Source organism: Oncorhynchus mykiss, chromosome 2, assembly GCF_057628025.1.
Source record: "Oncorhynchus mykiss isolate SJ-2025 chromosome 2, ASM5762802v1, whole genome shotgun sequence".
Classification (NCBI taxonomy): domain Eukaryota; kingdom Metazoa; phylum Chordata; class Actinopteri; order Salmoniformes; family Salmonidae; genus Oncorhynchus; species Oncorhynchus mykiss.
In genome coordinates this window covers 50,045,499-50,072,410 of record NC_143023.1, presented here as the reverse complement: position 1 = coordinate 50,072,410, position 26,912 = coordinate 50,045,499, and the positions used below count along the sequence as shown (strand labels likewise).

General features: G+C 43.9%; 1 protein-coding gene across 2 annotated transcripts in view; it reads left to right on the top strand.

Annotated features, from left to right (window-relative positions):
* The window catches only part of LOC110490984 (forkhead box protein O1-A), an 80,701-nt gene extending 55,755 nt beyond the window's left edge, over positions 1-24,946 (top strand). Inside the window, exons 2-4 of one of the 2 annotated variants that reach the window (XM_021564373.3) lie at positions 19,061-19,252; positions 19,532-20,997; positions 21,134-24,946. In XM_021564373.3, the coding sequence (XP_021420048.3) occupies positions 19,061-19,252; positions 19,532-20,962 (1,623 nt within the window). In that variant the 3' untranslated portion in view covers positions 20,963-20,997; positions 21,134-24,946. The remainder of the gene's footprint in view (positions 1-19,060; positions 19,253-19,531; positions 20,998-21,133) is intronic. The other variant, XM_021564372.3, reaches the window with a different exon arrangement.
* Positions 24,947-26,912: the final 1,966 nt, after the last annotated feature.

Genomic DNA, 26,912 nt, shown 5'->3' with positions numbered 1-26,912 from the left:
TCCAGTATCTCCTCCCATGTCCACTCCTCCAGAAAACGCTGCTTGGTCTTTTTGTGGTGGGATCTTCTGTAACAATCGTCATTGGTGGAATTAGACCAAGATGTAGCGTGGGGTAGGTTAATCATATTCTGCAAATCACACCCACAACCAAATAGAGACATAAAAAGGCTCTCTTAGGTCAGGGCGTGACAATCTACTTCAAATATTTAGCTTTCTCTTTTAAAATATAATTAGGAGAATCATAGATGACTCTGTCTTTAGTAAAGAGTTTCTGCAAATTATTTTCTGTTGCGTTCCTGTGTTGGAGATTCAGGAAGAATTTGGGCATTTTTCTCCATATTCCATCCAGTTTGCTTTATTTTTGTAATAGATTACATTAGATCATTCTTGAATAAGTTCCTCAAGTTCTTTTTGTTTTTTCTCTAACTTGTTTTGTATCTCTGTAGTATCGTTTTTATTGCCATCTATCTACTATTAGTTCATGTATTTCCTTGTTAGTCTTGTCTCTTTAGACTGGAACTGCTTTTTTATTATTGATGCGTACGGAATTGAAGGACCTATGAAGGTACAGTACATTTAAAGGTATCCCAAACAATAAGGGGACTTTGATTACATTTCCAATATCCCCGGCCACGTGGGAATTCTGTAAGAGTTATGTGAAAGCCAATTAGATGTCAGGATGAGTAAGACTATAATGTGTGATGTCTAAATAAATAATAATCCAGCCATTTTGCATTGTTGATTGTCGATGTGTGTAACATGAAGTGAGTATAGCCTCAATATTCAGGATGATAATTGTAATCATTATCGTATCACCATCATAGTTGCATCATATTTACATTAATAAACATAACTTTCATAGAAAAAAACATCCTAGTATTTCCATATTTCCTAGTATTTTCTAGAGACGGCTTCACTACAGTACAAATGTATACCGTATAATATGTTATTATTTCCCAACGTCCTTGTTCTGATATCTTCCCATTGCTTGTTGAAAACATAGATGTAGGCAAAGACATACAAAAAATAGACAACCAAAAAACATATTAAATTATAGAAAAGTTCTCAACAATAGAGAGAGAGGAGAGAAGATAGAGAGAGTGAGAGATCAAGTGTGTGTGTGTGTATCAACTTCATAGTGTTCAGATTTCTGGAGCCTGATGTCCCCATAGAATTTAGTATAGCCATGGTGTTATGGAGCTGTCGCAGAAGAACTGTCCATCTATAAAGAGTTTGTTCACAATGATAAAGGCACGCTTGCCCTTCTCCCTCTGTTGCCTTTACGCCAGTCGTTTATCTCCCTTGGAAATTGGTCATTGAGCCCGAATTTGGCCCCTTTAAGCTGCCTTCCCCTGCTTTTGATCATCAAATCAAATGTATTTATATAGCCCTTCGTACATCAGCTGATATCTCAAAGTGCTGTACAGAAACCGAGCCTAAAACCCCAAACAGCAAGCAATGCAGGTGTAGAAGCACAGTGGCTAGGAAAAACTCCCTAGAAAGGCCAAAACCTAGGAAGAAACCTAGATAGGAACCAGGCTATGAAGGGTGGCCAGTCCTCTTCTGGCTGTGCCGGGTGGAGATTATAACAGAACATGGCCAAGATGTTCAAATGTTCATAAATGACTAGCATGGTCAAATAATAATAATCACAGCAGTTGTCGAGGGTGCAGCAAGTCAGCACCTCAGGAGTAAATGTCAGTTGGCTTTTCATATCCGATCATTAAGAGTATCTCTACCACTCCTGCTGTTTCTAGAGAGTTGAAAACAGCTGGTCTGGGACAGGTAGCACGTCCGGTGAACAGGTCAGGATTTCATAGCCGCAGGCAGAACAGTTGAAACTGGAGCAGCAGCACGGCCAGGTGGACTGGGGAAGGAGTCATCATGCCAGGTAGTCCTGAGGCATGGTCCTAGGGCTCAGGTCCTCTGAGAGAGAGAAAGAAAGAAAGAGAGAATTAGAAAGAGCATACTTAAATTCACACAGGACACCGGATAAGACAGGAGAAGTACTCCAGATATAACAAACTGACCCTAGCCCCCCGACACATAAACAAATGCAGCATAAATACTGGAGCCTGAGACAGAAGGGGCCAGGAGACACTGTGGCCCCATCCGATGATACCCCCAGACAGGGCCAAACAGGAAGGATATAACCCCACCCACTTTGCCAAAGCACAGCCCCCACACCACTAGAGGGATATCTTCAACCACCAACTTACCATCCTGAGACAAGGCCGAGTATAGCCCACAAAGATCTCCGCCACGGCACAACCCAAGGGGGGGGCGCCAACCCAGACAGGAAGATCACATCAGTGACTCAACCCACTCAAGTGACGCACCCCTCCTAGGGACGGCATGAAAGAGCACCAGTAAGCCAGAGCCCCTGTAATAGGGTTAGAGGCTGAGAATTCCAGTGGAAAGAGGGGAACCGGCCAGGCAGAGACAGCAAGGGTGGTTCATTGCTCCAGAGCCTTTCCGTTCACCTTCACACTCCTGGGCCAGACTACACTCAATCATATGACCCACTGAAGAGATGAGTCTTCAGTAAAGACTTAAAGGTTGAGACCGAGTCTGCGTCTCTCACATGGGTAGGCAGACCATTCACAAAAAATGTAGCTAAATAGGAGAAAGCCCTGCCTCCAGCTTTTTGCTTAGAAATTCTAGGGACAATTAGGAGGCCTGCGTCTTGTGACCGTAGCGTACGTGTAGGTATGTACGGCAGGACCAAATCAGAGAGATAGGTAGGAGCAAGCCCATGTAATGCTTTGTAGGTTAGCAGTAAAACCTTGAAATCAGCCGTTGCCTTAACATGAAGCCAGTGTAGGGAGGCTAGCACTGGAGTAATATGATCAAATTTTCTGGTTCTAGTCAGGATTCTAGCAGCCATATTTAGCACTAACTGAAGTTTATTTAGAGCTTTTTCCGGAAAGTAGAGCATTGCAGTACCTAGAACCTAGAAGTAACAAAATAATGGATACATTTTTCTGTATCATTTTTGCACAGAAAGTTTCTGATTTTTGCAATGTAACGCCGAGGTCCTTCACATTTTTATTTGAGACGACTGTACAACCATTAATATTAATGGTTGATCAGCTCCCTAATGATCAGCTCCTTTTGTTGGTAGTGTTCACATTTTGTGATAATCGGTCAGGGACCCTTGGTCTTGTCACTCCGAGCTCCAAGTCTGTGCACTCGGTGGAAAGCCACTTTGTTTATGGTCTATAGAGGAAGTTTCAAGGCGGATTTAGGTAGAGTGCTTGCTGCGTTGGTTGGACTATTATGATCCCTGGACCTGGGAACCTAGTTCCCAAATGGCTGCCTGCTGCTCCAAAGCCCGAGAGCTAGACTGTCCCTTTTTATAATTACTTCAATATAATATACATTCATACCATTCTCATTCTCCAAGTGGAAATGTTGTTTGGATAGCTCAGAAACTGCACAACACTTGTGATAAATGGTTTGGTTTGGTTTATTTAATTGCATTTACTAGTTTCCTGTCAATGTCTTTGTTGTTTTTGTTTGGAGAGCACGTGTCCAGTTTGTCTGTCATGTTTAATGTTGTGTGAACGTGCACGCTTTAGTGTGCGTAGATATACCTGGCCTGCGCGCCAAGAATAGGTGTGGCCAAATGTACACTACATGACCAAAAGTATGTGGACACATGCTCTTCAAAAATCTCATTCCAAAATCATGGGCATTAATATGGAGTTGGTCCCCCTTTGCTGCTATAACAGCCTCCACTCTTCTGGGACGGCTTTCCACTAGATGTTGGAATTTTGCTGCGGGGACTTGCTTCCATTAAGCCACAAGAATAATAGTGAGGTCATGCACTGATGTTGAGAAATCAGGCCTGGCTCACAGTCGGCGTTCCAATTCATCCCAAAGGTGTTTGATTGGGTTCAGGTCAGTGCTCTGTGCAGGCCAGTCAAGATCTTGACAAACCATTTATGTATGGACCTCACTGTGTGCACAGGGGAATGTTCATGCTGAAACAGGAAAGGGCCTTCCACAAACTGTTGCAACAAAGTTGGAAGCACCGAATCGTCTAGAATGTCATTGTATGCTCTAGCGTTAAGATTTCATTTCAATGGAACTAAGGGTCCTAGTCTGACCCATGAAAAACAGCCCAAGACCATTATTCCTCCTCCATCAAACTTTACAGTTGGAACTATGCATCGGGGCAGGTAGCTTTCTCCTGGCATCCATCAAACACAGATTTGTCCATCAGACTGCCAGATGGCGAAGCGTGCTTCATCACTCCAGAATACCCATTTCATGAAGCTCCCAACGAACAGTTCTTTGCTGACGATACTTCCAGACGGAGTTTGGATCTCGGTAGTGAACCACCGACAGATGATTTTTACGTGCTACTTTCTTTAGCCCTTGGCGGTACGGTTCTGTTTGCTTGTGTGGCCTACCACTTTGCACCTGAGCCGTTGTTGCTCCTAGACATTTCCACTTCACAATAACAGCACTTACAGTTGACCAGGGCAGCTCTAGCAGGGGAGAAATTGGACGAACTGACTTGTTGGAAAGGTGGCATTCTATGACAGTGCCATTCTACTGCCAATGTTTGTGTATGGAGATTGTATGGCTGTGTGCTTGATTTTATACACCTGTCAGCAACGGGTGTGGCTGAAATAGCCAAATCCACTCATTTGAAGGGGTGTCCACATACTTTTGTATATAGGTGTATTTAAGTGCCCATTTGAGGAAGTTCCAGCTAGTTAGTAACGTTTTGGGTAAGGAGAGGCAGCATCTGAGCCTGGTAGACCCCACCAGGAGAGGCTTTTTCTTTTGAATGCCGACATTTTGATGTCAAAACTTTGTAAATAAATATTTGAAACACCAGCGCAGTGTAAATAAATCCAACACTCATTTGCACCTCTACTGTACTTGCATGCCTCCTGCTGAATCTTGTACTTGAATGCCCTTATTTTACGCTGACACAGCGCAGCGGTGATGGGCTACAGATTTCCCGCCAACCAATGGTCTCAGTGGTCTCGGAGTCTCTGAATTTCAACTTTATGTTTATTGTGGTATAGTGTGATATAAGCAGAATTCAATATAATTCCAATGCAAGAACCCCCCAAAATGTAGCTCGCTGATTTCATCTGCCCCCTGGCGCCGGGTCTGACCTGGTGACCGAACAGGCTACCAGCTGGGGGGATAGCTCCAGGGGCCCTTGGGGGTGGGCTGGGCATTCATGGCCGGTTTGGCGGAGACCCAGAGGGGGGGGGGGGGGGGGGGTTGGAGTACCAGACCACCACACAGGCCTGTCTGACACCACAGGGTCGTCAGCCTGCCAGGAGTGGTCAAATCTCCCATCCCTGAAGTTGAACTTTCACCGTTAATAACTGGCACACAAGAGCATGTCTAAACGTGCATTTTCCCATAATCAAATCAGTTTTGGGATAAAGTGTAATATAGAATAAGGTGAGGACAGCAGGGGTGGAGGAGGTGGGGGGAAGGCGTTCCGGGGGGGGACAGGTCCGGTTCGAACGTTGGTAACTGTAGGGTGAGACCCAGAGAGGGGCACTCCATCCAGCCAGCTTCCTGCCCTGACCCACGGAACTTACTCTGCCCCCCAGAAGGAAAGTGTCACTCACCCAGTCACCTACCTCTAGGCCTCAGAAGCCCTCCACTCACTAGAGGCCCAGTAAGCCAGAAAAAAGGGGGAGAGAAAAGCCAACCTCCACAGATGCTGCCTGCTCTGCTCTCCTGAAGGACAGTGTCACACACACCTATTTACATAGGCCTTCTCCCTGGGGTCTACCTGACTTCCAGGCAGGCTCCCACGGACCTGGTGACCTCTTCTACTGTCAAAGCACCCCTGTTTGGTTCTGACTCCTACCTCACCCTCATTGGCTCTCTTTGGGCATCACCCATCACCACGTCCCGGCCAGGGCTCAGCCACCTCCATAACCTCACCCCCAAGGTGAACCTGGGCCCCACACTCAAGCAGCCCTCTCCCGGCCACGAAGAACTCTATTGCTCCGCTGTCAGGGACCACCAGCACCTGGTGACCCAAACGCGCACTGTGCACCTGGTAACCTATAACAGGCTCTGTACACATTGTAACATGCTCTTTTTTCTGTTCATAGAGTCCCAACTCTACGTTCAACAGCCTAAGTCCAACCATGTACTTTGTGACACCCCGCTCCGTTTCCGCGCCAGAGAGGGGCCCTGCCCGAGTCCGGCCGCCCTTGCTCTGACTCTGAGTGCCCAGTCTGGGGGCCCCCGCGTGTACCTGGTGACACTACGACTTCCAGGAAGGCCACAGTGAGTCAGGCCTGACTCTGCCCCCAGGCCTGACTCACAGTCCAAGAGGACGGGCCCACTCTGTTTCTGGTCCCTGCTTCAATGCCTTCCCTCTCCCTGGGCCTGAGAGTCCAGTTTACTCCCTGGAAGCCCAGACCTGCAGGCCTCCACACCTACTCTCCCGTCCCAGTCCAACACCCGTCTCTCTGGGCATCACCCATGACCAAATAACTGTATGTATTTAACAGTGGATGAAGGATGTATTGCTGCCTCGATCAGAGCTCTGGCCTGACTTGGCTTTTTATTTGCAACTCTGCCTAGAAGGCCAGCATCCCGGGGGTCACCTCTTCACTGTTGATGTTGAGACTGGTGTTTTGCGGGTACTATTTAATGAAGCTGCCAGTTGAGGACTTGTGAGCCGTCTGTTTCTCAAACTAGACATTGTAATGTACTTGTCCTCTTGCTCAGTTGTGCATCGGGGCCTCCCACTCCTCTTTCTATTCTGGTTAGGGACAGTTTGCGCTGTTCCGTGAAGGAAGTAGTACACAGCATTGTACGAGATCTTCAGTTTCTTGGCAATTTCTCACATGGAATAGCCTTCAATTCTCAGAGCAAGAATAGACTGATGAATTTCAGAAGAAAGTTATTTGTTTCTGGCCATTTTGAGCCTGTAATCGAACCCACAAATGCTGATGCACCAGATACTCAAGTAGTCTAAAGAAGGCCAGTTGTATTGCTTCATTTATCAGCACAACAGTTTTCAGCTGTGCTAACATAATTGCAAATAGCTTTTCTAATGATAAATTAGCCTTTTAAAATTCTAAACTTGGATTAGCTAACACAACGTGCCATTGGAACACATTAGTGATGGTTGCTGATAGTGGGCCTCTGTACCCCTATGTAGATATTCCATAACAAATCAGCCATTTCCAGCTACAATAGTCATTTACAATATTAACAATGTCTACACTGTATTTCTGATCAATTTGATGTTATTTTAAAGGACAAAAAAAAATGCTTTTCTTTCAAAAACAACAACATTTCTAAGTGATCCCAAACTTTTGAACGGTAGTGTATATTGACTCTATGCACAATCACAGGACGCTACACACTCACTCACACACACTCACACTCCAACAAACACACACTTAATTTTGTCACACACATAAAACGAACAGACATTCATACTGACTCTACGCACACACACACACACACTCACATATAATCATCATATACACTGCTGCTACTCTGTTTACCATATATCCCTTTTTACAGAGTGGTGCGACAAACAAAAAACATCCAGTCAGCAGCAGTCCTGTGGGAGAAACCAAGCCCAGTTCCTGTTGCGTCATGCTGATGACAGAGTCAGGATTTGACGTAAACAGCATGAGTCCATGGCCCCTTCCTGTGTGGTGTCAACGGTACAGGCTGGTGGTGTAGGGAATGTTTTCCTGGCACACGTTAGGTTCCTTGATACCAATTGAGAAACGTTTGAACGCCAAACCATGTAGAATAAATGCCCCAGAGAATTCAGACTGTTCTGTAGGCAAAGGGGTGTCAAACCTGGTACGAGATGGGTGTACCTATAAAACTGGCCTCTGAGTGTAATTTTTTTTATTTTATTTATGCAATTAGAGAATATTCTTGTATAATGAAAAGCACATTTTACGAATGTAATAAATTATTATTATTATCATTATTATTATTATGTATCTCTACCCCTACCACTCCAGTATCCCTGCACATTGTAAATATGGTATTGGCACTGACCCTGTATATACACTATAAAATCAGCAAAAAAAGAAACGTCCTCTCACTGTCAAATGCGTTTATTTTCAGCAAACTTGTGTAAATATTTGTATGAACATAACAAGAGACATAACAACTGAGACATAAACTGAACAAGTTCCACAGACATGTGACTAACAGAAGTGTCCCTGAACAAAGGGGGGGATCAAAATCCAGACGTGCTCAATGGGATTGAGATCCGGGCTCTTCGCTGGCCATGGCAAAATCCTGACATTCCTGTCTTGCAGGAAATCATGCACAGAACGAGCAGTATGGCTGGTGGTATTGTCATGCTGTAGGGTCATGTCAGGATGAGCCTGCAGGAAGGGTACCACATGAGGGAGGAGGATGTCTTCCCTGTAACGCACAGCATTGAGATTGCCTGCAATGACAACAAGCTCAGTCTGATGATGCTGTGACACACCGCCCCAGACCATGACGGATCCTCCATCTCTAAATCGATCCCGCTCCAGAGTACAGGCCTCGGTGTAACGCTCATTCCTTTGACGATAAACGCGAATCCAACCATCAGTGAAGATCACTTTTTGCCAGTCCTGTCTGGTCCAGCGACGGTGGGTTTGTGCCCATAGGCGACGTTGCCGGTGATGTCTGGTGAGGACCTGCCTTACAACAGGCCTATAAGCCTCTCTCAGCCTATTGCGGACAGTCTGAGCACTGATGGAGGGATTGTGCGTTCCTTGTGTAACTCAGGCAGTTGTTGTTGCCATCCTGTACCTGTCCCGCAGGTGTGATGTTCGGATGTACCGATCGTGTGCAGGTGTTGTTACACATGGTCTGCCACTGCGAGGACGATCAGCTGTCCGTCCTGTCTCCCTGTAGCACTGCCTTAAGCGTGTCACATTACGAACATTGCAATTTATTGCCCTGGCCACATCTGCAGTCTTCGTGCCTCCTTGCAGCATGCCTAAGGCACGTTCACGCAGATGAGCAGTGACCATCGGCATCTTTCCTTTGGTGTTTTTCAGAGTCAGTAGAAAGGCCTCTTTTGTGTGCTAAGTTTTCATAACTGTGACCTTAATTGCATACCGTCTGTAAGCTGTTAGTGTCTTAACGACCGTTCCACAGGTGCATGTTCATTAATTGTTTATGGTTCATTGAACAAGCATGGGAAACAGTGTTTAAACCCTTTACAATGAAGATCTGTGAAGTTATTTGGATTTTTAAGAATGATCTTTGAAAGACAGGGTCCTGAAAAAGGGACGTTTATTTTGTTTGCTGAGTTTATATACAAAAGTATCTGGACACCGCTTCAAATGAGTGGATTCAGCTATTTCATCCACACCCTTTGCTAATAGGTGTATAGAATCGAGCGCACGCCCATGCAATCTCCATAGACAAAGATTGGCAGTAGAATGGCTTTACTGAAGGGCTAAGTGACTTTCAACCTGGCACCTTTCAAACAAGTCAGTGTGTTAAATCTCTGCCCTGCTAGAGCTGCCCCAGTCAACTGTAAATGGAAACGTCTAGGAACAACAGCAGCTCCACACATGCTCATAGAACGGGACTGCCGAGGGCTGAAGCACGTAGTGTGCAATAGTCGTCTGTCACCGGTTGCAACACTGACTATGGAGTTCCAATCTGCCTCTGGAACCAACGTCGGCACAAGAACTGTTCGTCGGGAGCTTCATGAAATGTGTTTCAATGGCCGAGCAGCCGCACACTAAGAGTGGTGTAAATCTCGCCGCCATTGGACTGTGGAAACGCGTTCTCTGGAGTGATGAATCATGCTTCACCATCTGGTAGTCCAATGGACAAAGCTGGGTTTGGCGGATGCCAGGAGAACACTACCTTCCCCAATGCATAGTACCAACTGTAAAGTTTGGTGTAGGAGGGATAATGGTCTGGTGTTGTTTGTCTTGGTTCAGGCTAGGCCCCTTTGTTCCAGTGAAGGGAAATCTTAACGCTACAGCATACAATGACATTCCAGACAATTCTGTGCTTCCAACTTTGTGGCAACAGTTTGCGGAAGGCCCTTTCCTGCATGACAATGCCCCCGTGCACAAAGCCATGCCTAATCTCCCATCATCAGTGCCCGACCTCACTATTGCTCTTGTGGCTTAATGGAATATTGTAACATGTAGTGGAAAGCCTTGCCAGAAGAGTTGAGGCTGTTATAGCAGCAAAGGGGGACCAACTCCATATTAATGCCCATGATTTTGGAATGAGATGTTCGGTGAGCAGGTGTCCACATACTTTTGGTCATGTAGTGTAGCTTACTTCCATTCTCGTGTTCTTCTTATTTCTATTTCCTGTCTGTTTTTATTCTACTTTATTTTATAGTACTACTGTTATTGATTACTGCATTGTTTGGAAAGAGCATACAAGAAAGGCATTTCACTGTGCTTGTGCACGTGACAATACAACTTTGGAACTTAAAATTTTAGTATATGCTGTTGTTGCCCTTTACATCCTTCTGCTGACCTTGGTCATTGAGTGTGTGTGTGTGTGTGTGTATTCGTTCTCTTTAAGCTCTTCCCAGCAAGCAGGGGACGTCCTGATGACATTTGGTGATGTTCCCATTTGGTCCCTTAAGGGTTTCGACGTGATGTTATCCCAATGATGTTCTGAGATTTTATTTTATTTATTAGGATTGTTCTAAGAACATTATAAGAACATTGAGTGATAGTCCCAAGGGAATGTTCTCTGGGGGACCTTTGTCATCTTCCCTGTAAGTTCTCAGCGTGTCACTATGTCAGGACCTTTTTAGGACGTTCTCACAACTTTAATTTTACTAGTCCTTAGGATGGTCCGAAGGCAACATTCTCTGCGGGACCTTTATATAGAGTTCCCGGTTTGTCCCAGGGGAGTTTTTAGGATTTTCTTGGGTCGTTGTGCTATGATCCCCTTAAGGTCACATGAACTTTCTTGGTAGGTTTTGTCTAGATCCCAGTTTGTCATATTTAGGACATTCTTGGGACGTTTGTGTCATGGTCCCCTGAAAGTTTTTGGACGTTCTGTCATTGTCCCCTGGAGGTTTTTGTCACGTGATGGTCCCAGGTGTCCCAAACCACATGTATTACTTATAATACATCTCTGCACTTAGCAAAATAATGTCATCTGCACTGCTATTTTAGTTATCAGGTAATCTGACTATTCTCTCACTGATTTAATTTACTCATTTCAGCAATTTGAGTTTGGGGTTTCAGTAGAGTTGTTGGTGGGGCTCATTATACAGTTTTAATGTTACTCCTGAATCACTATGATAAATGTAATCGTTTTTCTTCAGTGTATTTTTACCAGAGCTGACATTTACTTAGATGTGAAACGAAAAGGCCATCAGTCAATGATGCAGACATGGTGGTGTAGCAGGAGGATTGGAATGCTGTGAATCAAGAGGTTGTGAGTTCAAATCCCAGGTGACGACATGTTGAATAATAAGTACTGTATGAATAAACGTAACATCATGTGTGTCAAATATGTAAGTTGAAAACATTGTGTTGAATGCTGTGGTTGTGACTGGATCAGTTTTGGTTCACCAATCAGGGTCTTGATGGGCTTGGCAAAAGTAACAAGGGTGATGTAAAATGAAACTAGGGTGTGTGTGCCCTGGGTAAATAAAGAACACATTTGGGCTGGGTGTTTCTTTGTGACAATCAGGTGACAAAGACCTCCAGGGGACCATGACATAGTGTCTCAAAAATGTCCCTGGGACTAACTGGGAACTAGGCAAAACCTCCATGCAACCATGACAAAAAGTCCAGATGACTTTAGGTGGCAATTTTGTGACATCCCGGGGATGTCCTAATGCCTCATTATTGTTTGCAGGATTACTCCAGTACTTACTGTATTCAACTCAACTCAACCCACACACACACACACAGAAGGGAAGTGAGTCATGTGGAGACAGCGTTGCCTTAAACCCCTCTGAGTAAAGCCAGGCTAATCATATCTTACCTCACAAAACCCACTGGCCAAGTCGGGCTGGAAGAGAGAAAAAAAAGCTTTATTGTCACATACACCAGATAGGACTAACTATTCACTTGTCATTGTCACTTCACCAAAAAACTATAACGTTGTTTTCATACAGTATATATTCTCTTGTGACTGAAAAATATTGCAGTTAATGTTGAGATGTGTTCTTTACTTGAACTCTGTGAAGCATTTATTCGGGCTGCAATTTCTGAGGCTGGTAACTCTAATGAACCTATCCTCTGCAGCAGAGGTAACTCTGGGTCTTTCATTGCTGTGGCGGTCCTCATGAGAGCCAGTTTCATCATAGCGCGTGATTGGTTTTTGCGACTGCACTTGAAGAGACTTTACAAGTTCTTGAAATTTTCCAGATTGACTGACCTTCATGTCTTAAAGTTATGATGGACTGTCGTTTCTCATTGCTTACATGAGCTGTTCTTGCCATAATATGGACTTGGTCTTTTACCAAATAGGGCTATCTTCTGTATACCCTTGTCACAACACGACTGATTGGCTCAAACGCATTAAGAAGGAAAGAAATTCCACAAATTAACTTTTAAGAAGGCACACCTGTTAATTGAAATGCATTCCAGGTGACTACCTCGTGAAGATGGTTGAGAGAAAGCTTTGCACACACTTGGCAATCATCAAGATGAAGGGTGGCTATTTGAAGAATCTCAAATATAAAATAGATGTTGAGTTATTTAACACTTTCTTGGTTACTACATGATTCCATATGTGTTATTTCATAGTTTTGATGTCTTCACTATTATTCTACAATGTAGAAAATAGTACAAATAAAGAAAAACCCTTGAATGGGTAGGTGTTCTAAAAGTTTTGACCGGTAGTGTATGTGGTTGTGAAATTGTAACTCAACTTACTGTCATCTAGGTATATTGTTTGTCAGTTATGTTCTTCATTATTGTGTTTTTTGACGGAGAAACGATTTGTGTGGGGAACTATTTCCATTGTCGTTTACTGAGCTCTTCAAACTGTTTCTCTGGGTGTCTTTTGTAATGCTGCCCGGCCCCGCCTGTAAAAAGAAAACCTTTTTTTGATATTTTCCCCTCCCTTTGTTCTTTCTCTCTCTCTATTTTCTCTCTGTTTGATGGTGTAGGCAGTTAGGGTGTGTGTGTGTGTGCGCATGTGCATGCTTCTGAGGGGGAGTTGATAGATGAGTGGGAGAGGGTTGTACAGGTGAAACAGGGTGGAGTTCTACAGGAAACGTGTTACTCAGAGCTATTGTGAAAAGGATTACAACCATTGGTTGTGTGTGTATGCATATTCGTGTGTATATGTGCTGTCAGTGAAATGTAAAACAAACAAAAAAAACACTATTATGCTCTCTGTTTTGTTTCTTTTTAAATCACACCGCAAGGCTAGCACCTCCCCTCCCTCTCTGGCTCAGAGTGCAAACCTCAAAGATCTACACATATGTTTTTGATTATATTCAAGGTTCTAGACCTTTTCAACAGTCAAAACAATAACATGTTCTATATGCAAGCGCAACCAAGACCTTCTCCAGTAAACATCCAATCCTGCAGATCACCATATTTGTTAACTACCTAGTTAGTTGGCTAGCTAGCACAAAATTATAAGTTAGTATTTATTGATCCAACCCAAAAATGTAACAAATGAATTATATACACACATTGACTTGTTGCTACCAGATCTACGAAACAAAATCATCAGAAATGTTTTATTTCCCGTTTATTATCTGTTTAATCTGATGGTGTTACATTTGGCTAGCACAGCAAATAACCGGAGTTAGCATTGGGAAGGTAGACAAAGATCAGCTTACCTTGTTAGCCAGCTAGATAGATGAATTTATCTCACGACAGCCAACAATATAACTAAACTAAATGTAGCTAGCATACGAGTCCAATGTTTGACGGCCACATTGTTTAGCTACATCAAAGTTAGCTAGCAGCAGTAATTACCCCACTATCGACCTCTCTCTCTCCCCCTCACTAATCTCTCTCTCCTAGCTCTTCATCTGCTTCCTCCAAAACGCAACTATATTTTAACCAGGTGTACTGCCCACTTAGTTTCAATTAAGGAACATACTGTAGTTCTAATGAACCGCTAGCTTGTGCTAGACATGTATTATAAACCTCACGTTACAAGACCAAGCTAGTTGTTTGTTTACATGTAGTAAAGCTTATAATACAAATGCTGCACCTTGTGGTGATAATGTTGAACTGCATATTAATTACTCCAGGATGATACATTACATGAAGCAAACAAATTGCAACTTTATTTCAACCATCATGTATTTTGAGAGTGACCACTGTGAAGGGTAACTTTTACATGGGCTGCAAAGCAGCTATGTAGTAATGTGTGAGTTCCATCTTTGTATGGCTGACCGGCCAGGACACAAACCCTAACCAAATGACACTTGTAGCTAGCATGCTAACCACTGGAGAAGGAGGACAATGAGTGTAGCGGAATGAAACAAATCGGTGCAAAGTTGCAGGAGGAGATCCTCCCGTAAGCCGAGATGCTTACAGTATTAAAATAGAGATATCGTCATGATAGACAGGAGGATACACTACTTCAAGTCTCAAGAGGGATGACATCACATTGGCTATTAGAACTCACATGCAGCTCACCTCTACTACAGTCACAACCCTTTCACCTCCTCCTATGCCAGCGACAGTATAACTCAGCCACCGACTGTGTGATCAGAGTCAATGTAGCAGAATTAAACATCCACAAATTCTGTGGGTGCTAGATTGACTCAGTTCACACAGTCTGCTCTGCTGGCTGCTGAGTTTGATGCGGAGGAGGACGAGGTCAGTGAGTGTAGAAGAGAGGTGAGTGTGTATCACATGTGAGCTAGTTGACAGGTGAGTGCTAGGCTCTTTCTCAATTCATCATTACTCGATTCCTCTCCTAGTCTCCTTCTAAAAACCCATTGGAGAAGTAGGTCAGAGGGGAGGGACTTTGTACCTTCTCCTCCAATACAGTTGCAATATAATACAGTTGAGGAGATAGGATGCAAATAATAAAGGAAAGACAAAGTGAGAATGCCCTAGTAGCCATGGTGTGGTGACGTCACCCACCCTGAGACCTAAGGTACTGTCATCCTAGCCCAACCAAGATCAAGGTTTTGGTATGATAATAGACGCTGCTTTGTGGGTATGCAGTGCTGTTGTGGACCGGGGTTTCATCCTAGGTCAGCCATACAGGGATTGTTACAACCACAGCAATGATCAAGGACGTCAGCTGCAGCTGCAAATCTGTGCAATATCATCAGACAAAATGAGAGTGAGTGACAACCAAATAAAACAGAAACAGTGACTGTTCAATGACCAAAAAATCCACTATACTTAATTAAACACTTTACACTTTATTTCATATCATACATATCATGTAAATTGTTAGTGGGTTTAGACATTAATCTTACTCCAAAACAAGAGAATATTGAATAGTTCAAATAATAGTGTCTAATACAAATAATAAGCAGAATATCAGGGATGGTCTGGAACAGAAACCTGAACACCCGGTAGCTACAGTACTCTGCCTTTCTAAGGTCTTTGAAAGCCAAGTTAACAAACAGATCACCAACCATTTCGAATCCCGCTGTACCTTCTCCGCTATGCAATATGGTTTCCGAGCTGGTCATGGGTGCACCTCAGCCACGCTCAAGGTCCTAAACAATATCATAACCACCATCGATAAAAGACAATACTGTGCAGCCGTCTTAATCGACCTGGCCAAGGCTTTCGACTCTGTCAATAAATCTTATCGGAAGACTCAACAGCCTTGGTTTCTCAAATGACTGTCTCGCCTGGTTCACCAACTACTTCTCAGATAGAGTTCAGTGTGTCAAATCGGAGAGCCTGTTGTCCGGACCTCTGGCAGTCTCTATGGGGGTGCCACAGGGTTTAATTCTCGGGCCGACTCTTTTCTCTGTATACATCAATGATGTCGCTCTTGCTGCTGGTGATTCTCTGATCCACCTCTACGTAGACAACACCATTCTGTATACTTCTGGCCCTTCTTTGGACACTGCGTTAACAAACCTCCAGACAAGCTTCAATGCCATACAACACTCCTTCCGTGGCCTCGAACTGCTGTTAAATGCTAGTAAAACTAAATGCATGCTCTTCAACTGATCGCTGGCCGCACCTGCCCGCCCGTCTAGCATCACTACTCTGGACGGTTCTTACTTAGAATATGTGGACAACTACAAATACCTAGGTATCTGGTTAGACTGTTAACTCTCCTTCCAGACTCACATTAAACATCTCCAATCCAAAATTAAATCCAGAATCGGCTTCCTATTTCACAACAAAGCATCCTTCAATCATGTTGCCAAACATACCCTCGTAAAACTGACTATCCTACCGATCCTTGACTTTGGCGATGTCATTTACAAAATAGCCTCCAACACTCTACTCAGCAAATTGGATGTAGTCTATCACAGTGCAATCCATTTTGTCATCAAAGCCCCATATACTACCCCCCACTGCGACCTGTATGCTCTCGTTGACTGGCCCTCGCTTTATTTCGTCGCCAACCCCACTGGCTCCAGGTCATCTATAAGTCTTTGCTAGGTAAAGCCCCGCCTTATCTCAGCTCACTGGTCACCATAGCAGCACCCACCCATAGCACTCGCTTCAGCAGGTATACAGTGTCTTGCGAAAGTATTTGGCCCCCTTGAACTTTGCGACCTTTTGCCACATTTCAGGCTTCAAACATAAAGATATAAAACTGTATTTTTTTGTGAAGAATCAACAACAAGTGGGACACAATCATGAAGTTGAACGACATTTATTGGATATTTAAAACTTTTTTAACAAATCAAAAACTGAAAAATTGGGCGTGCAAAATTATTCAGCCCCTTTACTTTCAGTGCAGCAAACTCTCTCCAGAAGTTCAGTGAGGATCTCTGAATGATCCAATGTTGACCTAAATGACTAATGATGATAAATACAATCCACCTGTGTGTAATCAAGTCTCCGTATAAATGCACCTGCACTGTGATAGTCTCAGAGGTCCGTTAAAAGCGCAGAGAGCATCATGAAGAACAAGGAACACACCAGGCAGGTCCGAGATACTGTTGTGAAGAAGTTTAAAGCCGGATTTGGATACAAAAAGATTTCCCAAGCTTTAAACATCCCAAGGAGCACTGTGCAAGCGATAATATTGAAATGGAAGGAGTATCAGACCACTGCAAATCTACCAAGACCTGGCCGTCCCTCTAAACTTTCAGCTCATACAAGGAGAAGACTGATCAGAGATGCAGCCAAGAGGCCCATGATCACTCTGGATGAACTGCAGAGATCTACAACTGAGGTGGGAGACTCTGTCCATAGGACAACAATCAGTCGTATATTGCACAAATCTGGCCTTTATGGAAGAGTGGCAAGAAGAAAGCCATTTCTTAAAGATATCCATAAAAAGTGTCGTTTAAAGTTTGCCACAAGCCACCTGGGAGACACACCAAACATGTGGAAGAAGGTGCTCTGGTCAGATGAAACCAAAATTGAACTTTTTGGCAACAATGCAAAACGTTATGTTTGGCGTAAAAGAACACACCATCCCCACTGTCAAACATGGTGGTGGCAGCATCATGGTTTGGGCCTGCTTTTCTTCAGCAGGGACAGGGAAGATGGTTCAAATTGATGGGAAGATGGATGGAGCCAAATACAGGACCATTTTGGAAGAAAACCTGATGGAGTCTGCAAAAGACCTGAGACTGGGATGGAGATTTGTCTTCCAACAAGACAATGATCCAAAACATAAAGCAAAATCTACAATGGAATGGTTCAAAAATAAACATATCCAGGTGTTAGAATGGCCAAGTGCAAGTCCAGACCTGAATCCAATCGAGAATCTGTGGAAAGAACTGAAAACTGCTGTTCACAAATGCTCTCCATCCAACCTCACTGAGCTTGAGCTGTTTTGCAAGGAGGAATGGGAAAAAATGTCAGTCTCTCGATGTGCAAAACTGATAGAGACATACCCCAAGCGACTTACAGCTGTAATCGCAGCAAAAGGTGGCTCTACAAAGTATTAACTTAAGGGGGCTGAATAATTTTGCACGCCCAATTTGTCCGTTTTTGATTTGTTAAAAAAGTTTGGAATATCCAATAAATGTCGTTCCACTTCATGATTGTGTCCCACTTGTTGTTGATTCTTCACAAAAAAATACAGTTTTATATCTTTATGTTTGAAGTCTGAAATGGGGAAAAAGGTTGCAAAGTTCAAGGGGGCCGAATACTTTCGCAAGGCACTGTGTATATATATATATATATATATATATATATATATATATATATATATATATATATATATATATATATATATATATATATATATATATATATATATATATTTATAATTTTTTTTTTTAAACTCCCTCCCCTCACCAGAGAGGCCCAGTGGGGGTTCTGCCAACAGGTCTCATCCGGGTAAATAAAGCTGGCTAGACAAAACATCATTAGGAAGGATGTGTAGCGTAGACAAAACATCCTTAGGAAGGATGTGTATATACATGTAGCGTAGACAAAACATCCTTAGGAAGGATGTGTGTATATACATGTAGCAGGGCACTGTCCGTCTGGCCTGTTTATTTGATTTCACTCCCACCTCCTTCTCGTATGAAAAACTGGCAAATTAGGTTTCCCTTTCAAGCCCAATAGGCCATGCCTTACCTATGTAGCTCATATTGAGTGGATGGGACTGTGGCAGCCCTTGTGTAGTCTCTGGATGTGTGTGTGTGCACGTGTGTGTGCACGTGTGCGCGTGTGTACGTACAGTATGTGTGTGATGTGGTGTGGTGTAACGAGGCAACACTTGATCTACAAGTAGTTGGAATTGTCTCCTCAAATACACACTGACATGTCACACGATGTAGTGTTTCGTAGGGACATTAGGTCAGGTTAGATCATGGATTATTTAATGGAAGAATACTGGGGAGGAAGACAAAGTTACACCGTCATCGGAAATCAGAGGAAAGACTTTATTTGAGTATAGATTGTATCCTGAAATGTTGAAGACAAGTAATGCCTGAATGGTGTTATTAGCAATGTCTATTATGATGTTAAATCCAAACTCTCCTCCCCTCCAGAATTCCATCCGCCACAACCTGTCCCTCCACAGTCGTTTTGTTCGTGTGCAGAACGAGGGGACAGGGAAGAGCTCGTGGTGGATGCTGAACCCCGAGGGAGGGAAGAGCGGGAAGTCCCCCCGACGTAGAGCTGCCTCCATGGACAACAACAGCAAGTTCACCAAGAGCAGAGGACGGGCTGCCAAGAAGAAGGTAGGAAGGAGCAGAACAGTACATACACTGTCTATCATCAGCTGTATTTCAGCACCTCTACAGTGTTTGTTTGTCAATATGGGAAAGTGATTGGGGCTCATCACTTAGACCATTATAGGTTAATATGAGGTGCCACAAAGTGCTGAAACTAAAACAATCTCTAATTTTACCTACTGTGCAGAGTTGTTCTGCACGTCTGTCAGCTTTGTGTCAGTGGCCTGTACACCTGTGTACCTTTGTCTACCTGAGCTCACCTCTGTCCCGCTCCTGTCTCCCCAGGTGGCTCTCCAGGACGGGGTAGTTGGGGGTGCAGACAGCCCGGGAGGCTCCCAGTACTCCAAGTGGCTCGGCAGCCCCAACTCCCACAGCCACAGCAATGATGACTTTGAGGCCTGGACTACCTTCCGGACGCGTGCCTCCTCCGACGCCTCCACCCTCTCTGGCCGTCGCTCTCCCTTCCTGGAACAGGACATCGACCTATCAGAGGCCGATGTCCATATGGGCTACCCTGTAGGGATGGGGCCTAAGATTACCTCCATGGCCACCCTGCCCAGCCTATCAGAAGTGGGCCTGGCCGGCTCCATGGGGGGTCATCATCATGGTCACCACGGAACAGAGAATGTCATGGAGAGTCTCCTTGACAACCTCAACCTGCTGTCCCCCAAGAATCAAGGCCAGCTGGTGGTATGTGGTGGGCCTGGGTCTGGGCCCGACTCCTCACGGTACTCCCCCTCCTCCATGCTTCAGAACAGCCCCTATAGCTCCCCCTCCATGAACCCCCAACCCCAACAGCAGGACTACAGGAAGTGCCTCTATGGCCAGGCTGGGCCAGGCATGAACAGCCCACATCTCTCCCCCATCCCCATGCAGACGCTGCCAGAGAGCAAGCCTCCAGGGTCCTTTGCACACTTCCGGAGCCATTACAACTGCCCTGCTGGACTCCTTAAGGAGCTGCTGACCTCTGAAGTAGCTGACCCCCGTGGTGGGGAGGCCATGCCCACCATGGAGACAGTAGTGTCCCAGTCAGGGAGAGGGCGAGGAGGAGGAGGGCGGATGCTGCCCAACTACAGCAGCCAGGGGCAGGTGGGACAAGTGGGGGGGCACGGAGGTGTGAAGATGATGAGTCCCGCTCCTCAGCAACACACACGACACCCTCAGTCCCACACTCAAAATCCACACCCTCACCCACATCTGCAGCCTTTCCACAGCCAGGGCCAGTGCCCTCCCCCATCTGGGCCCTCCATGAACGGCTGTGGCCTGATTCCCTTGACCAGCCTCAACCACGCTGGGGGCCCTGCCCGTTTAGCCAGCCTCAGGACACACATCCACCAGCTACAGCAGCGGCCCCACAGTGGTGGTGGTCACCCAGTCTCAGGCCGTCACAACCACAGTCCCCACCACAATGGAGCTCCCCCACCCAGCTACAGCAGCAGTGCTAATGGTTATGGGAGACCAGGTCCAGGTCCCAGCTCTGCTCATCCCCAGTTCCACCACCACCACCACCATCATCATCATCATCAGGAGAGGCTGCCTAGTGATCTAGACGACATGTCCATCGAGAGGTTTGAGTGTGACATGGAGTCTGTTCTTCATGACACGCTGATGGACGGAGACTCGTTGGACTTCAACTTTGACCCCATGGTGACCACCCAGGGGTTTAGTCAGGGGGTTGGGGTGAAGACCACCACACACAGCTGGGTGTCTGGCTAAGACACACACACACCTCTCCGACTCAGAGCAGACAGGTTAGTGTATAGAGATGCAATATAATACAACAGTGTAAATATAATATCATATATTTACTATTAAATTGTGTCTCAATGGTAAATGTTTTGCAAATCCTTTAATAGATTCATTATGCAGTTATTGATGGTTTTACAGTTTTGATTTTTCAGATTTTTCAACATTCTCCACTGGCCTTCATGAAGAGAATGGAAGAGTCTAAAGAAACCATTGCCCCTCTCCAGAGGACTATCATCAGCCCGTCCCAATTCTGTCACTATCCATTGCAGATATGTAAGGTGGAAGAAATCAGGTGGAAGCTCCATCACTAAACTGTGTTCACATATCTAGACCCTTTAGATTTGCAAAGATCAAGGTGTACGGAGGGACTGCGCTGGCTGAGACTGTGAGGGAAAGGCTGGTCTGAAGTTGGCCTTGTAAATATAGCAGCACAATACCATTCACTTCAACAGTACTTGGAAGAAGCTGGAGACTCTTAAAGCAATGTTTTATTGTGAAAAATGTTTTGTGTTTAGTATGTTATTTTAGTTTTTTGGATCTCACATTATGTTTTTACGAGTGTGTATTTATCTTTTTTAGTTTGGCTTTAGCTCTTCAAAAACAACTGGAATGGAGTCGGTTCTGTTTCACATTCAAGTGGGGTCTGTCCCACCCTTCAAGGTGCTTCTCTATAAGGTTGTCAAAAAAAGTTTGACATATTATGTCTGAGTAAGATATTATCGATGTAAATATGCTACTATACTTCAAACATACAGTGCATTCGGGAAAGTATTCAGACCGCTCAACTTTTTCCTATTTTTTTTTACGTTACAGCCTCTTTCTAAAATTGATTCAACTGTTTTTTGCCCCCAGATTTTTGCCCCCGCATCAATCTACACACAATACACAGTAATTACAAAGCAAAATCTTTTTTAAATTTTTTTTCTTTTACATTTTTGTAATTATTTAAAATAAAAAAAAAACTGAAATGTCACATTTACATAAGTTTTCCGACCATTTGCTCAGTACTTTGTTGAAGCACCATTAGCAGCGATTACAGCCTTGAGTCTTCTTGGGTATGACACTACTGTCACGTGTGCTCCCTCTCCGGCCTCTAGGTCACCAGGCTGCTCTTTATGGCACACACCTGTCACCATCGTTACGCGCACCTGCACATTATCAGACTCACCTGGACTCCATCACTTCCCTGATTACCTTCCCTATATATGTCACTCCCTTTAGTTCCTTCCCCAGGTGTTATTGTTTCTGTTCCAGTTTCATGTCTGCGTTGTTCGTGTTTCGTGTTTTGTATTATGTTTTCATTTGTTTATTAAATGATTCACTCCCTGAACTTGCTTCCCGACTCCCAGCGCACACATTACAACTACAAGCTTGGCACACCTGTAGTTGAGGAGTTTCTCCAATTCTTCTCTGCAGATTCTCTCAAGCTCTGTCAGGTGGGATGGGGAGCATCCCCAGAAATGTTTGATTGGGTTCAAGTCCGGACTCTGGTTGGGCCACTCAAGGACATTTAGAGACTTGGCACACCTGTAGTGGGGGATTTTCTCCCATTCCTCTCTGCAGATCCTCTCAAGCTCTGTCAGGTTGGATGGGGAGCATCACTCCACAGCTATTTCAGGTCTCTCCAGAGATGTTCAATCACATTTAAGTCCGGGTTCTGGCTGGGCCATTCAAGGACATTCAGAGACTTGTCCCGAAGCCACTCCTGCATTGTCTTGGCTGTGCTTTGGGTCGTTGTCCTGTTGGAAGGTCAACCTTTACCCCAGTCTGAGGTCCTGAGCGATCTGGAGCAGGTTTTCATCAAGTATCTCTCTGTACTTTGCTCAGTTCATCTATGCCTCGATCCTGAATAGTCTCCAAGTCCCTGCCACTGAAAAACATCCTCACAGCATGATGCTGCCACCACCATGCTTCACCGTAAGGATGGTCCCACGTTCCTCCAGACTTGACTCTTGGCATTCAGGCCAAAGAGTTCAATCTTGGTTTCATCAGACCAGAAGGTCTTGTTTCTCATGGTCTGAGAGTTCTTTAGGTGCCTCTTGGCAAACTCCAAGCGGCTGTCTTGTTTCTTTTACTGAGGAGTGGCTTCCGTCTGGCTACTGTTCCATAAAGGCCTGATCGGTGGAGTGCTGTAGAGATGGTTTATCTTCTGGAAGGTTATCCCATCTCCACAGAGGAACTCTCCAGCTCAAGGCCCTTCTCCCCCGATTGCTCAGTTTGGCCGGGCGGCCAGCTCTAGGAAGAGTCTTATTGGTTCCAAACTTCTTCCGAGTTTCATAGCAAAGGGTCTGAATACTAATGTAAATAATGTATTTATGTTGTTTATTTTTAATACATTTGCTAAAAATATATATTTAAAAAACTTTTCGCTTTGTCATTATGGGGTATTGTGACGTCAACATGGGGTATTGTGTGTAGATTGATGACAAAATACATTTATTTAATCCATTTTAGAATAAGGCTGTAACGTAACAACATTTGGAAAAAGTCAAGGGGTCTGAATACTTTCCAAATGCACAGTATATGCTATATGCTGTGTGTATATTTGTGATACAGAATATTCTTAAATTTTTTCATATTTCCCTAAAACCAGAAATGTCTTAGTTTCTCTCAGTCTATGCATTAAAAAGCCTTTCAAACTGCCGATATTCTATGTTGAACCTTGTACCCAGGAACCAGTCCAGCATAGGAATAGCCATAATCACAGTGATTTATATATCAGTGATAGTACATATCAGACTAGTTCAGTGATAATAGATTCAGTGTATTTCAGTGACAGGACAAATCCGAGAGGTGTAGCAAGGGGTTACTTATCCAACATTTTAGGCTATTCTCACCTCAGCCTTTCATCGGTCTTCCATTCTTTCCCTCTTCAAGTCACTCCTCAGTTACTATTCCTAATTCCATCTACTTTTCTCTCATCATCTAATGTATTTGACAATCAAACTCTCCCTTCCTGGCCTTTCTCAAATCAGCTCACTTCCCAATACACCACTTGTTCTCTCTCCCTCTTCCAAAATATCTCCCTCCCACTCTCCTGAATTTGATTTTACTCACCTCTCTTTATGCCTTAATATTCTCTCTCACTTCCAAAATATCTCCCTCCCACTCTCCTGAATTTGATTTCACTCACCTCTCTTTATGCCTTAATATTCTCTCCCACTATCTCTACTCCTTCCTTCTCTCTCTCGCCCTCTTTCTGTCTCTCCCTCCCTGCCTGTGGGTGTGAGGGCGCTGTATGCTTTAGTGGTCATTTGAAAGGCTGATAATGGAACCTAGTTTAACTCACAGAACACAGGATTTGAGCTATTTTCTTCCATATTAGACCTGCATCTTTGCTTCCCTGTTTATCACGGACCACACCGTGTTACCCAATTAACCTGATGTTTTGTAGTCAGTGTACTTATTCTACAGGTAACTGCCAAAATAATAACACACAAGTCAATTGAAAGCAGGTGCTTCCATACAGTTGTGTTTCCTCAGTTAATTAAGCAATTAACATCCTATCATGATGAGGAACATTATTTTGACTACCATGGCTATGCCACCGTAGGATGGCAATGCCCCATCCACAGGGCATGAGTGGTCACTGAATGGTTTGATGAGCATGAAAACAATGTAAACCATCTGCCATGGCCGTCTCAGTCACCAGATCTCAACTGAATTGAACACTTATGGGAAATCCTGGAGCGGCACCAGAGACAGCGTTTTCCAGCACCATCAACAAAACACCAAATGATGGAATTTCTCATGGTAGAATGGTGTCGTATACCTCCAATAGAGTTCCAGACACTTGTAGAATCTATGCCGAGGCTCATTGAAGGTGTTCTGGCTTGTGGTGGCCCAACAACCTATTGAGAACCTTTATGTTGGTGTTTCCTTTATTCGAGTTTTATTAGTCGTATGTTCCTTCTCGACAATGCAACAACAATAAAAAAAATATTACAAAATAACAATATGTACATAAAGGAAATTGCTCAGTAGAATAAATTAACATTTTAGAATAAGTATAATACATTTATAGTCCAATATTTACACGTTTTGGAGAATGGGGGATTGGGGGGGCAAGTGTTTAAATTGTGCTGTATTTATCAATAATAATTAGAGGCTGGTAGCAGCAGTTGTGATATGTGTAGCATGAATGTGTTTGTGTGTGTGTGTTTGTTTGTTGGTGTGTGTGCGTGCGTGCGTGTGTATGCGCATGTCTGTCTGTGTGGGTGAGTGAGTGAGTGCATGTGTGCTGAGGTGCGGAGAGTCATTGCAGGTGGTCAGTCCAGTTCAAGTGTTCAGCAATCTGATGGCTTGTAGATAGAAACTGTCTCTGATCCTGTTGGAGTCAGACCTCATGATGCAATACTGTCTTCCCAATGGTAAGGAAGTGAACAGCTCGTGGCTGGGGTGTGTGGGGTCCTTGACGATGCTGCAGGCCTTCCCCAGGCAAGTAGATGTCCTGGATGGGTGGGAGCACAGTCCAGGTGATTTATTTTGGCAGTTACCTGTATATAGTCTCACATTTTGCTGAAAATAGTTGTTACTATTCTGTTCCTATTCATTTAGAACATTATTTTCCCGAGATGTTGTGCGGTCCTCCCATTAAGAATCGTCGGGGAAGCATGTTGTTTATTAGGCTACATATGAAATAAGTTATAATGAACTTCGCAGGGTGGTGAAAGTGCAAGGTGATGAGTTTGATGTTAGTTTCCAATAAATATTGGGGGTCTTATTCTGGAGACATGATCAATGATGCTTGGCTGCCGTTTGGTAATCTCTTTCTTTTTTCCATAATAATCTCATCCTGTAGGCTATACCCGCACTGTATCTGCAAGCTTTTGGCTATATAGCACAATTTATTTTGTGAGAACACCATCAGTAGATTTAAAATTGAGATGGAAATGAATTGAACTTGTATTTTTTATTCTGTACAAAGTCCTCATGCACAGCCTTTTATCCACAATAAGTAAATGATGGAAACGTCTCTGTTAATGCACATATAGTTTTTTTTATGCCGATTTTAGAATATTTGCATGAAAATCAGTCGCCAATTGGATGGAAACCTAGCTAGTGACAGTCACCCAATTAGCATTTTTTTTTTTAAGTCTAGTCTCCAGCTATCTAAACTTGTAGTAATCATGGTTGAATTCCTGACTGGGGAACCCACATTGATTTTGTTAGTCACTCTCCCTCATAGATCATATTAAAAACTACAAACATTTCTCTTCCCCCATGACAAAATGTGTAGAATTTCAACAAAATGTAGCTTAGGGCCCCCAAAAGGCAAGGGCCATCTCTGAATGCATGTGTGGGAACGGATGTGGGTACGCAGACGCAGCCAAGTTTTTCTTGACCCCACCCCCATCAAAATTGCCCATCCCTGATTTAGAATCTAAGTTTGGGAAAGTGAAGGCTTAGATGTTATTTGTTAGTGGACGTAGCATTGTAATGTATAGTAATTCCCAGAGTAACCTGTTAGAGTCTAACTCTGCATTCCAAATGGTACCCTATAGGTGCCTTTTGGGACATGAATCATCAGTCTCAAATTCCAGGCCCGGGAGCGATATCAGGTCTGCAAGATGAGTTATTGCACACTCACACACTCATACCTCGACTTTTTACCTCTCAACATCTTGAAGGGAATTTTTATTTTATTTTTTTTGCATTTCCTTTTTCTGTCACAGTGCGTAGGGATTGTGTATGGAAAATATGATACGTAACTGTTTTCTTCATTTACAGTATGGATAAGTTGTTGATGCTAGAATAGACTGTTCACAAACCTTACCAGCCATGTGTGCACTGAGTTATATATTTATTCTTTCAATTTCTGTTGTTTCCATTTTTTTTTTGCTTATTTCAAAATAATATCCATTACTAACTTTCAGCATATATATGTGACCTCACTGTAAATAATAATACATTAATA